The sequence below is a fragment of the Miniopterus natalensis genome, chromosome 16, assembly GCF_054644295.1.
Source record: "Miniopterus natalensis isolate mMinNat1 chromosome 16, mMinNat1.hap1, whole genome shotgun sequence".
Taxonomy (NCBI): Eukaryota; Metazoa; Chordata; class Mammalia; order Chiroptera; family Miniopteridae; genus Miniopterus; species Miniopterus natalensis.
The window spans coordinates 29,081,403-29,095,019 of NC_142096.1; the positions used below are offsets into that span (position 1 = coordinate 29,081,403).

Consider the following 13,617-nt stretch of genomic DNA (forward strand, 5'->3'; position numbering starts at 1 on the left):
CTCAAGTCAAAGCTTTAGAAAAACATTTATTAACTGATTCATTCTGCAAATATTTATTAACTTCCTTGAATAAATAATAAATATTAGTTATTATTTTTAGTAAGCCAAACACTGGATATTGGATTAAAAAACATCCTATTGTTTATTTTCTCTCTTAACATAGTTTTTGATTATGCTAATTATGGAAACATTGTTGAAATTTGAAGGGTGTGTCATATTAAACACCATCACAAATAAGCCTTACCTTCCGCCATAGATGCTTTTTCTGAGAATCTGGATACAGAAAAACCAATGTAATTTTTTATACATAATGGTATATCATTCTTGTTTTCCTGTTTTTTAATAATGCATAATGAAGAGGAATTCATTTATTGTAGACATTTTACTACATACGAGGGGGATTAAATAATACTCCTATAAGGTACTTGTTATGTAGCATTCTTGCAACACTACCTTGTATTTACTGTTGTGAAAGATCCAATAATTTGGTTCTATGGTTACAGGGAATTAGGATATTGAGAGTTTTAATTTTAATAGGAAACGAATATATAGATATAAATGTGAACTGTTTTATGACGTTATCTATATGTTTTTGAGATTGAAAATGAAGAAACCATCCTCTAATATTAAGAATAGTATTGATTTGGTTCATACTTAAAGGTAATATGGATTTAGCATAAAGTAGATGATGTATTCTTATATTACTACTTATTTAAATATTTAAATAAGAATGTTTAAGAAAAAATAAAGTATTCATAGACCTAAAAAATACCAGAAGTTATATGGATGATGATACTTATAAGAAAATGATTGACATTTTTTGTTTTCATCTTCAGCAAATATCAGTCTGCTAACTCCTTCACGGTCTCTAAAGTGACAGGTTAGCACTCTTTTTTTCTATCTTACTTTCTTACTGTGTTACATGACAGTTTCCAAAGACTCTGCTCCACGTTTGTGTTTGAATTCTGCAGTGCAGGCGGTCACCTGTGAGACCACCGTGGAGCAGCTCTGCCCCTTTCACAAGCCGGCTTCGCACTGCCCCAGGTAATGTTCCCTAAACGCTCTCTGTCTCTTACCAGTGGACATGTGAGGTGCGTTCATCCTGTGATAACTGCTTTTGCCTAAAATTCTGGTGTCTCCAGGGCTCAAAGGGTGTGTGATCTCAAACTCCTGGGCAGCGGGGAGCAGTGGTCTGTCTCACCCACCACACAGTCCTGCATTCCTGATGATCTTTCTCCGAATGCCAACGTAGCCTCTGCTGCTCTGTGGCAGCTGGGCTGGTGCCAATAACCTCTGTGCTCACATGCTCCAGGAGACTTCTGTCTCAGTCTGCTCGGGCTGCTATAAACACAGCTCACATACTTTTGTTATAAAAGTATCATCTCCTGGACTAGGCCCACAGATTGAGTGAAAATCATGGTGTGTTTTATAATCTTAGAATACTTTGTAGAATTTTTCTTTTTAGATATCTCAAACCCCTATACTTACAAATTGTATTTATAGACAGAAGAAACAGATTGCTAGGTAAATCTGGGAAATTTTAACATTGTTACATGGTGAAAAAAAGGAAGAATTTTAGGATTTTTCATTGATGTATTTATTAAATACCTACCACATACCAGCATCATGCTAGGCCCTCTCTCAGCCATGTGACAAGGTTTATGAGGACTGAATAGTTAGGATCACAGTGGAGCATTTCAGCACGAAGCCTCCCTGGAGGAGATGCTCAATAAATGATCATTTTATATCCCTGGAACAATCTATGGCAATATTACTCCAAAAGGACAAGATCATTCAAGTAAAATATTAATAAATGTTTCTATTTCTTCACTTGTTTCAGGAAGGAAAATACCTATCCCCCACAAGAGAAATGATAGAAATTTTTAAAACTTTAACTTTCACTGTCACCAATATAACAAATCAGTGGAAATAATGCTCTTTGCATAATTTTGACCTTAGTTAGTCTGGAAAGCTCCTCCCTCCCATTTTCTTTTATAGACCAGTGAAACAAAGGTTTCCTTTTTTCCCCTTCATATAAAATTTTTAATAGTTTCATAAATTAGTTAATAATGATATTATTTATATGACATTTTATGACTTTTAGGGAACCATATTGTCGGTCTATTTGTTTTAGAATTCTATATCACTTAAGTTAAGGCATAAATCTGTTCTGGGGAAAAGTGCCAATAGTAGTTAATTAAAGGATAATAACTCAAGACGAGCAGGAGGAAACAAGATTAACCTGGACATCACATGCATGAGAGGTTCTATAGCTGTCCCATCAGCCCAACATAAACTGTCTCTAATATTTAGCATCATAACCTGTAGAAGATGTATGTGTGTGTGCCTGTGTGTGTGTTATTGGCAATCTTATCCTGTTTTACATATACCTATCAACAATTAGATCTTTAAAACCTGTTGTGTGCTCACAGTGTAAAAGCAGGTATCGTTAAAATGTGTCAGCATTTTCATTCAAATCTTACAAGCAGTTTGTAGAGAAAGGAACATTTACTAGTTCCCCTGTCTACATCCTCAGTAGTAATGAGGTGTTAAAACTAGAGATTAGAGCACAATGAAGCAAAGACTTCCTCCAGTCTTCGACCTGAAATCACCTAAGTAAAAACTAACCCAGTTTGGAGGTACTGACCTTGGCCTTCCACAAACCAAGTACTAAATGAGGTCACGTAGCATGATACCTAAGGGCGGAGTGGGTAGTTTTACCTCCATAGGCTGGTCACTGAGTACCCAACAGGAGAAAATTTTACTGTCAGTGGGGCCTCCTTTCCTCCTACAGAAACCCCCAACAGGGTCTTTTACAAAAACCAACCCTTTGGTTCAAAGTTATAAAAACTCAAATTTCTTTATTACTTATATGTAAATAGTTCTGGTTTAGATATTATAGGAAGTATATGTACTCTAGATTGTACAGTGTTATACACATTTTCGAAATATGAAATTTAAATAAGAAATGTAGTTATTTCTTAAACGCTTCAGTGGGTAAAGGTAGTTGCCATTGGAGTTTTTAGGAAAATCATCAATGCCTACATCAAAGAATGGTTTTAGTCATTTTGTTGAGACTGATTTACTATGTGAAGTGTTTTTCACATTTTGTGCATAAAAGAGGGGGGGGATGAACTCAGAAGAGCCAATTGATTTTTTTTTTTTTAAAGGTGCCAATTGATAGTTTCTTCAACTCTGGGAGTGGATTTTTAAGTATCAAGTAATTGACAGAACATTGATCATTGGAGCCTATTTTTAAATAAAATGATTTTGGAACTTTTTAAAAATGACTAAACTGATCAGATTAGCAGTAAGGCAGGCTGTAGGATGTCTGGAGAAAGAACAGTCCATGCAGAGAGAAGTGCAAAGGCCCTGAGGCATAACCATTAGACCAGCGTGACTGGATCCTGGTGAGAAGGTGGGAGAGTAGGGTATAAGATCAGAGAGGAAATGGGAGGACAGGCTATGCAGGGCTATTGACCACTGTAAGGATCTTGTTATTCTGAATGAGATGGAAAGCCATTGGAGTATTTATTTGGCATAGAGAAATGATGTGATCCGACTGTGTGCTTCGGTATAAGCAGGTGGAAGAAGTAAATTGGACAGGGCAAAGTAGGAGGCAGGGAGGTCGTAGGAGAGCCTTTTGCAGTAAGACAGACGCAGATGATCGAGTCCAGCGTTACAGTGATGAGATGCTTAGGAATGCTCTGATTTGTGGAATATTTTAATTTATAGTTAGTAGAAATTGCTGGGGGCTTGAATGGGAGGTGTGAGATAAGAAGAGGGATGTAGGATAGAATAGGGTTTTGGCCTGAGCACCTGGAATAATGGAACAGCCTTGTAGGAAGCCTACAGAAAGAACATATTTTGGGGCTGGTGGAGATTAAGAATTTGGGTTCAAACATGCTAAGTTTGAGATGTTTATTAGATCTAAGTGAAGATATGGAATAAGCAGTAGGACATAGAAATTTATTAAGTAATGATTTAATTATTATGGTCTCAACTATAGATGTAAATTTGGAAATCGACAATTTATAGATGATAAATAAAACCATGAAGCTGGACGAGAAACCCAAGATGTGAACATAGAGAAAAGAATCTATGAGATGCACGAGTCAGTGATTCAAATTTTCCAAGTTATCTGTTTAGTAAATTGTATAGAAACACTGGGTACCAAATACCCCGATACTTAAGAGTTACTCCTGATGCTTCCTTCTGCTTTGAATCCTTACATTAGAATGCTTTCTGGTTAAATTTTTTATAAAAGAAAAGAAATACATGTGTGCCAAAGGCTGGAAGTGGCTAGTGTAAGCGGAAGCAATTGTGTCTAATGCCTGGCTTTTACATTTGACCTACTTCAGAAGAAAAAAAAATGAGTAGGGTTTAGAATGCTGAGTTCACTTTTGTGTATGCAGGTCTGTAGTCTTACTAGTAAGAAAGTTGAAGTACCCAGCTGCTTACTATTTACAAATATGTATTTATTTTTCAGAGTATACTGTCCTCGTAACTGTATGCAGGCAAATCCACATTATGCTCGTGTAATTGGAACTCGAGTTTATTCTGATGTAAGTATACTAATTTATGCAGTTCCCAGCATTCGTGTGTGTGTGTGTGTGTGTGTGTACAGGTTCATGGGTCCCATACCTACCCACACACACATTTAAATGTGCCTATGTACAATTTCTTGATTTATTAACTATTATAGAAGTTTTTGTTAAATACAGTGACATTAAAGGCTACATGAAACGATCTCTTTCAGTGTACTCTTAAATTTGTCCACATGCTGGGAGCTCTCACACACTGCAGTAGGCCCCGTTACATGGTTTCACTTTCCATGGTTTCAGTTACCTACAGCCAACCATGGTCCAAAAATATTAAATAAAAAATAAAATATTCATGGTTTAAAAAACTGCATGCTGTTCTGTGTACTGTGATGAACTCCCGTGATGTCCTGCTCTGCCCCACCTGGGAGTGAATTATCCTGGTCGAGCATCTCCATACTGTAATGCTCCCTCCTGTTAGTCACTTAGTAGCCATCTCTGTTATCATATCAACTGTCATGGTATCGCAGGGCTTATATTCAACTCACCCTTACTTAATAATGGCTCCAGGCACAAGGGTAGTGATGCTGGCAATTCAAACATGCCAAAGAGAAGCCATAAAGTGCTTCCTGTAAGTGAAAGATGAGTGCAGTACAGTAAGATATTCTAGAGGGGTGGGGAGAGAGAAAGAGGAGGAAAGAGACCACAACCACGTTTGCATTTTTATTACAGTATATATTTATAATTCTATTTTATTATTATTGCTAGTATCTTACTGTACCTAATTTATAAATTAAACTTTAGCATAGTGTGTATGTATGGGACATATACAGTCTACATAGGGTTCGGTGTTACCTGCAGTTTCAGGCATTCCCTGGAGGTCTTGGGACAGTAGCCACAGATAAGGGGGGACTACTGCACAGAATAAGGAATCGGATTGTGTGCTGACATATGTATTCTCAGAAGAGTTAACAAGCCATCAATAATACTGAAAAATGAATATCCATATGTAAATATGGGTGCACAATGATTTTGATTAAAATTTTCTTTATATCCTACCCGTATATCTTGTATCAGACACTTCATGAAATAGTCTGCAGACATTCTTGGAAGAAAAATGCATTTTGCTTTTCTTTAATCTTCCTTTTGGTCCTTCAGTGTTTGAAGTATAAACTGGATAACTAAGAATTTGTCAAATGTATGAACGATATGTCTTCATCGCCAAAGTGTAGAATAAGCGTAGAATCACAGACAGATAATATGCTAGCATACATACAAAAGGAAACCAGTTGGGGGGATGCTGTAATGGGTGACATTCCTGGGATGGGCAAGCATATTAGCTGTGATGGCTTCAGTACAGAGAGAGCCTCCTGAGCCAGGTTTCAAGCTAGGGCTCGGAAAGAGGGTTAAGGAAGACATTCTAGGCAGGGTGAATGGCATCCGCGGAGACATGCAGGGGACAGCAGGTGAGCTGCAAGCAGTCATAGCACGCAGGTTTGCTGGGGAGCTGGGGAGGATGGAAGCTGAAACGGCTGCAGCCAATTCAGTGTGCTGTGTAGAGGGATCCAGTTCTTGACACATAAATGGAGAGTCTAGATGCAGGCTGATGAGTTTGGATTTTATGCGGCACACGTTCAGAAACCGTCAGATTTCTAAACGAGAGAGTTACAAAATCACATTTAGGAAATAATTCTGTTGATGCACATGTTCAGTAGAATACTATGGGAGCATGACTGTGAAGAGAGGCCCGAAATCTGTGTTACCACCTTAGTTCTCTTGGTAAGTTCAGTTAGACCCAGGTGTTTCTTTCAGCTTGGCTTTACCTTGAAATTATTTGCCACAGCCAAGTCTCTCCCGGGCTCTAGGTCTGCAGTGTTACCTGCAGCCCGAATGTCCTGTTGGCATTGTGACTTGCTCGTCCTCACCTTTGTGCATATCTTCTTGTTTCTCTTTAAAAACATCCTTTTCTAATTTTCGATCTGTCAAGATCATGGTCATTCTTTACATCCGAAATTGTGGCTACTTTCTCTCCTAATCCAAGGATAATGTTGCCCTTCACTCAACACTATTACTGTTTTCTCCTGTTAGCTCTTAGCTGATTCAGTGAGGTATTATGATTCTTTCCCTACCTCTTCTATTGATTTTTAAATCCCTTGAGGGCAGTAGCTGGGCAATTCATGCATCACTTTTTCATCAGCAATTTGGTGGGTGCTGAGCTGTGAACAAGACAGGCTGGCTTCCTGACTCAACAGAACTTGGAGCACAGAGTAGCACCAGGAACTAAGCAAATACCTTGCATGTAAAAATTTGTTAAAATAATAAATTAATAAATGTATATGAATGACCGTATCTAGAATCATTAGAGAGTTCCAAAGAAATCATTCTTTACAGACTGTCCCTTTCAGCACCAACACTTTTCATTTTAGTTATTTATGTCTGGTGAAATCTTTCACAATGTCCTACCCACTTTTATACCAATAAGACTTGCTAGAGTAAAGGATTTGTTAGAATTTATATCCTGACATCATGTTATCTTTCTATTTAAGTGAAAGGGGTAGATAATTATGTATTATTATGTAGATCCTTTTAAGCATAACTTGGAAGTACAAAGATAACTATTGCTGGTAAGTGCAGAGAGATTCAACCATTACCTGCCAATCTTCCCACCACTACAAAATATATCGCCCCTTTAAATATAAGATATGGGGGAGATGAGAACCAATCTACCGACCTCCTTCCTTCATTCCTCCTCCCCCCCCCTTTCTTCCTTCTCTTTCCATTTGTAGAGTTACAACTTACACATTTAATTGCTTTTAACTTTTATTTCCCGTTTGTGACAGATGAAGTTAATTTATGCATTTATTAAAAATGTTCCACTGTTTTCACAGATAAATTTTTTTCTGTCATGATATATTAATGCTTATAAAGTGGGCATGAACAGAAAATCTCTTCTGATCTTTGAACTCAAGTCGGAATGCCTGCTGACTGCACAGTTATGGGCAAAACAATGGTTTCAAAACGATTACGTGCTTGGGTTTAGTGAACGTTCTACCTAAGCACTTGTATTGCCTCGGGGAAAATGCTGATAATGCCGTTTTTAATGGAGCAAGATAAATACTGAAATGTGTATAGAATTATTTTTAATTCCATCTGTTATGAACCATACTGGATGCAAATATTAGTTCAGCAGAGGACTTTAACTGTGGATAAAATGCCTCCTGAGAGTAAGGATGCAGTTTTGAATAAATGGCATTTTGTGACAGAGCAAAACATGAAGGGGATTAGCCGGCTTGGCATTCGGCTGAGCTAATAAATACTGACCAACACCACAAGGTTCAGAGCACAGTAATAAAGCCAGGTCACGTAAGATGCACATGCTCATGGGGACTATACAAAGCACATGAAGTCACATGTGCACAGGGATGAGAAAAGAGCACACCACGGGGATCAGGAAAGACCCGTGGGGAAATACGGGGGATCACTTCATACTGAACCAGTTCGTGTTTCATTTTGTGGGATTTCCTTAGGCTGTATGCAGCTATCCTGACATTTCGGCAGAACATTTGGATTAAAGCAAATGTGAAAATTTGATGGGCCAAAAGGAAAGAGCTGACTTCTAGAAGTCTCCTTTTAAAAATTTGAAAGTGTTGGACCTGAAACAATCATTTCCCCCCCATAGAAACCCCATTCATTCAGACTATATACCTGACACAGTGCAGCGATCACAGATGTTCCTAGTCCCTCACATCATACCATTCAAACCGTAGTGGCGACAGATGTTGCACATCTAGGTGAAAGCCGTGGTGGTTCTTCATATATTTTTTGGGGGGATTTCTCTTTTGGGCAAATTTTCTCTGAGGACATTATTTAACAGGGAAAAACTCCCCATTTAATATATATACCTGTATTTTGGAAAAGGGACCATAGAGATATATAGAGCTATGCTTGAGTTGCTTGTAAGTCAAAACTGAAGATAAATGAGGTACCAATAACCCAGTAGGGACTAGGAAAGGATGAGACTCGAGAATGATAAATAGGCCCAGGAAGTGGTCAAAGGAGCTGAACTGCATTTTATGGTGTCAACAACAGAAAAGCCTGCTGTTTGGACAGGCATGTGTTCCCTGGATTAGCTGGGGAGAGGGGTCTCACCACCGCAGCCCCCTTACGCTCTGCCTTTGGACTGGCTCAGAAGTGGCTCTGACTGGATGGCTTTTGAAACAATCCTTTCTACACAAAACATCATCATCCCGTTGCTACTCACTGAGGATCCACAGAGAGACAGAGGCCAGTGACGTCCGTCCACCAGCAGAGAAAGCAGGCCGAGTTCACAGGGATTTCCTAATGGCAGGTCTTTCCTTGTCCCCTCAGCTGTCCAGTATCTGCAGAGCAGCAGTGCACGCAGGGGTGGTCCGAAATCACGGCGGCTATGTTGACGTCATGCCCGTGGACAAAAGAAAGGCATACACCGCTTCTTTTCAGAATGGAATCTTCTCAGAAAGGTAAATTTAAAATTACTTGTGTAGTCTATCCTTTTGTGCTCACTTTACAACCAACTCACTTCTGTGTGGGTTGAGAATACGGCTGAGCAGTGTTTCCTTTGCTGATGGCAGCAGTGGGTTTTCCAGGGATGGGAGAGGTGGTAGTACTGGGGGTGCCTGTCTCCTGCAGGCTTACAAAAATCAAAATCAAAATCGGATTACAAGTCCGATTTGTTAACTGGTCTTATAATACGGAAATATCTTTCATCTTCTTTTGGATTTGCTAGTTTAAGTTTTTATATGTAATTCTTTCTAGGTGAGCAAGGCACTGATTATTTCTCTAATCCAGTTATCTGACAAAGTATTTGACAATAACAATGAGTCCAATTTTCCCCAGAACCAAATATTCTTTTTGATTGGATGTTGGGTGCCTAGTATGGTATCAATGAACTCTTTCAGGTTATCTCATAGTATCTGGCTCATTAGTGTCATACATTTTGGTGGTTTGAGAAAATTCACATGGCTTACTTTATGAAGTATTAATAAAAGTTGAAAGAACCTATAGCTACTTTTCAAATCACTGTTACTTGTAGAAGTAATTTTAAGTCCCATATATTTTGTATAGGTACAGAAAGATCCCTAGCTTTTAGATATGCAGTGAATTCTTTAAATTGCTAACAGGTTTACATTATAGTAAGGTGCCTTTAAAGGACACCAAAGGGTGTGCCCTGCTGGGTGAGGATTGCCTTCCATGTAATTACTGGGTGATGTCTTCATAAAAAGACAGATTTGTAGCTAGCATCTGTTTTCAGATGAGCCTATATCAAGGTGACTTCTCTACAACCTGGTTTATGGACTCCTTAAGCAGGTGTGATATATAAAGTGGATTCTTGAGTTATAAGATTATGATATGCAGTTTTATAAGTGAAACTGAATGATGTGGTTTCATTTACCTGCCATATTTCCTTTTTTTTAATCCTGACCCTCAGGATATGCTTTATTTATTTATTTTTTAGGGAGGGAAGAAGGGAGGGAGATGAGGGGGAGAGAGAGAAACATCGATATGAGAAACATCCATCAGTTGTCTCCCATATGTGCCCTGACCAGGGACTGAACCCACAACCGTTGGTGTATGGGACAATGCTCCAATCAACTGATCCGCTTGGCCAGGGCACCTATCATATTTCTTAAATTTATTTTAAAACAGTAAGATGATAGATAATATTGCCTAAGAAAACTGAGAATAATTATTTTTGAGGATCTGCTATGAATTTTCCAGGTGCTACTGGACACTTAAAGTATATGAGCTCAGCTCCACCAACAGCACTAAAAGGCGATTCTGTCGACCCTAATTTACAGCCCTGTTAACCAAGGCTCAGAAAGGTTTAAGTGTTATGCCCAAGGCCATATAACTGGTCAGTCTTAGAGCTCGGGTTCAGGACTAGATCCGTGGGCTCAGAAATCTGCATTTTCCCAGTATAATCACTGTGTACAAAGAAAACACATTTGCCTCTAGATCTTAGTCAATCTGTGTCCTAGGAATAAAGTGGCTTTCAAGTGGCCATAAGCTTGTGTGAAAAACCTGGCATGTGTGTTTGTGGTGTGTGCACACTCATGATATCCTTTCTTCACTCTAAAATTCTCCCCTTTCTTGTACATGAATAAATACATATAAGGAATTGTACTGTCTCCCTCTTAGCATTTATTGTGCTGTTCTCCAAAGTCTTTTTTATTACTAAGAAAAAGAAACTATGCAAAAATGTAATGACTTCAAAATCGTGCATTTGATTAGAATAAATGATGATTAATGGCATTAGAAATCTCTTTTAAATTTTAGGCATTTAAACAAAAGATACCTTGATATTGCCAAATAAAACATAAGTAATTTAAGAAAGAGTAAAATGTATGATTCTGTATTGCTTTTAACTTGTTTTAAAATACCTCCAAAATGAGATTGAGTGCTGTGTGCGTGTGTTTTCATTTTAATGAAAAAGTTCTTAGGATCTTTCAGATTTGACCATTACATTTTTTTCACTCAGATCTTTCTTGAAACCATAGATGTTAAAAAATATTAATGAGTATGATAGCAATAAAGTTTAAATTTTGTCAGACATGGGAAATGATAATGTTAGGAATTCAGAGTATTGCTTAAATAGCACCATCTTCTTAATTTGCAGCTCATTTTTAACCATGTGAGTCAGGCAGTGAACCTCGATCTCAGTATTGAATAGCAGCATCTTAATATTCCCCCAGTGAAACTGAACTGCAGCTGCTAACTCTCTCTGTTGGAATCAGAGGCGGTTATATATGAAAACATGGTCTGGAACCAGTGAAGTTCTATATAAAATACTATTATTACCACTATGCACCTTAAGTTTCTTTAGTGAACTTGCAACTCAGCATGCAAGATTTGAAGAATTATGTCATCTCCACTCAAGTTTTCCAGTAACTATAAATTACAGAAGCCTAAGACAGGTGACCATCTGGCTTCACAGAGCTGCTTTCTTGACTGTCAGAAGAAAGCATGATTTATTTGAGGGATTATATGCAGAGATGACATCAATACTCTGTTTATATTTTTGCAGTTTACAGAATCCTCCAGGAGGAAAGGCATTCAGAGTATTTGCTGTTGTGTGAAATGGAACCCTTGGAAGAGGAACATAAAGACTATGCCAAACACCGTGTTTCTGAAGTTGTATAAAACTGTAACATTACTGTACAGAAGACCGCAACTACTTTCAGCCCCCCAAAAGGTGCCAAATGCATATAAATCTTGATACACAAAGTCTGTAAAATAAAACATGGGACATTATTAGCTTTGGAAAAAGTAATGGATATGTAATGGTTTTAGAAATCCTGTGTTAAATATTGCTATATTTTCTTAGCAGTTATTTCTACAGTTAATTACATAGTCATGATTGTTCTACATTTTATGTTATATTATATGGTGCTTTGTATATGCCACTAATAAAATGAATCTAAACACTGAATGTGAATGGCCCTCAGACAATCATCTGGTACATTTAAAAACAACAGTGATAAGAATAATAAATCTAAAAATGAAAGAAACCATGTTATTACAATTCCCCAGTTTGATGCTATGCCATGACCTACTCCAACTCATCTCAAATTATTTTCCACTTATTACCTGTACAGTTTTGCTCTTCTGTTAAGTTTAGGCATATAGGATATTAAATCCTGATGCTGTATTTCTTATTTTGTATAAAAAAATTCCTTAATATCCAAATGAATCTGTTATAATGTTTGATTCTCTGGGAATGGCTTTAGTAGTAAATGCAATGAAGTCAGAGTGGTGGTAGGAAACAGTCCTAGTGGTCCTAAACAAAGGGCTAAGCATGGGCAGCCAGAGCTTTCTGTGTACTGTTCACACTGACGTCACATTTTCTTTTGTATCCTGGAAAACACTCCTGCAGGCCAGGAAGTATACTAGCAAAACATTGAACAGAGATGAACTAATGTATTGCATCACCATTGCCACTGATTTTCTTAATGGTACATGGCTGTGTGTATAAATGTTGCCATATTATGGTACCTATAATGGTGATATGTTTGTTTCTATGAAAAATGTATTGTGCTTTGAGACTAAAAATCTGTAAAATGTTAATTTTGGTAATTTTTTTTTAGGCTGGTGAATTTACTCTTTCCCTGTAAACGTATTAAAATAATCGTGTTTCAAAGTATTATTTTCAGTCTCCTCTGCATTCTTATTTTGATTTAGGAATCAATTTAAATATCCAAAATTATTATCTTTTAATTAGGGTTATTGATATTACTATAAGTAATATCCTTAGTAACAGAAACCTGCAAAGTCAACCTGACTATTTAGGAATTTGTATGGGAAAGGGGAGGCAACCAGAAGTTTAGAAGCATTATATTAAGGGAAAATTTGGATAAACTAGAAGGAAATAATCTGAAAGATATAAAGTGGTTACAAGAGAATCGACAACACAATAGATGCTCCAGATATTTTTAGAAAGTATGAGGAGGTGTTTAGGGGCAGATAATCGAGATAAATGACCAGCAGAAGTCAGGGGAAGCAGGAAAGGTGAGTAAAACAGGAAGGAAAGCGGAGGGGCTCATGTGCACAGCTGTTCAAGAGCAAACTGCGAAGAAACGGATATCATGGTCCATTATCAAGTATCGGCCTGAATTAAATGGTTCAAAATATAGGTAATCAAAACTTAAGCAGTTCTATAGTAACATTTTCAAAATTTAAAATAAATTTTGTGGGAACATTTTCCCCCCCAAATGATGCATTACACCTCTTTAAATAGCTTGATTGAAATGTAAACTTAGGTCAGATTCATCTATTTCTCACCTCCCAGTAGAGAAGCCCCATCAGTTCAGTTAGGATCCTAGTATCATCCCTCGTTCACAGAGTCATCATTGATGTCCCATACTATTTATTTTATTTTATTAATTTTTAAATTATTAAGTTTTATCGTTGAGAGTATTCCAGATGTCCCTTTTTTACCCCTTGCCCCGCACCCCCTGGCCCCAGTCCCGTACCATTTCAGTGTCTCCACTGGAGCCTCCTCATTTTGTTCATCTCCATTTCTTTTCAACGCATCCTTAAT

At 37.6% G+C, this 13,617-nt stretch overlaps 1 protein-coding gene across 1 annotated transcript in view; it reads left to right on the forward strand.

The window, feature by feature from the left end:
• The window catches only part of CRISPLD1 (cysteine rich secretory protein LCCL domain containing 1), a 33,838-nt gene extending 21,118 nt beyond the window's left edge, over nt 1-12,720 (forward strand). The window contains exons 11-15 of the mRNA XM_087825448.1: nt 837-880; nt 972-1,044; nt 4,490-4,565; nt 8,910-9,040; nt 11,605-12,720. Coding sequence (XP_087681574.1) covers nt 837-880; nt 972-1,044; nt 4,490-4,565; nt 8,910-9,040; nt 11,605-11,656 — 376 coding nt within the window. The 3' untranslated portion in view covers nt 11,657-12,720. The remainder of the gene's footprint in view (nt 1-836; nt 881-971; nt 1,045-4,489; nt 4,566-8,909; nt 9,041-11,604) is intronic.
• Nucleotides 12,721-13,617: the final 897 nt, after the last annotated feature.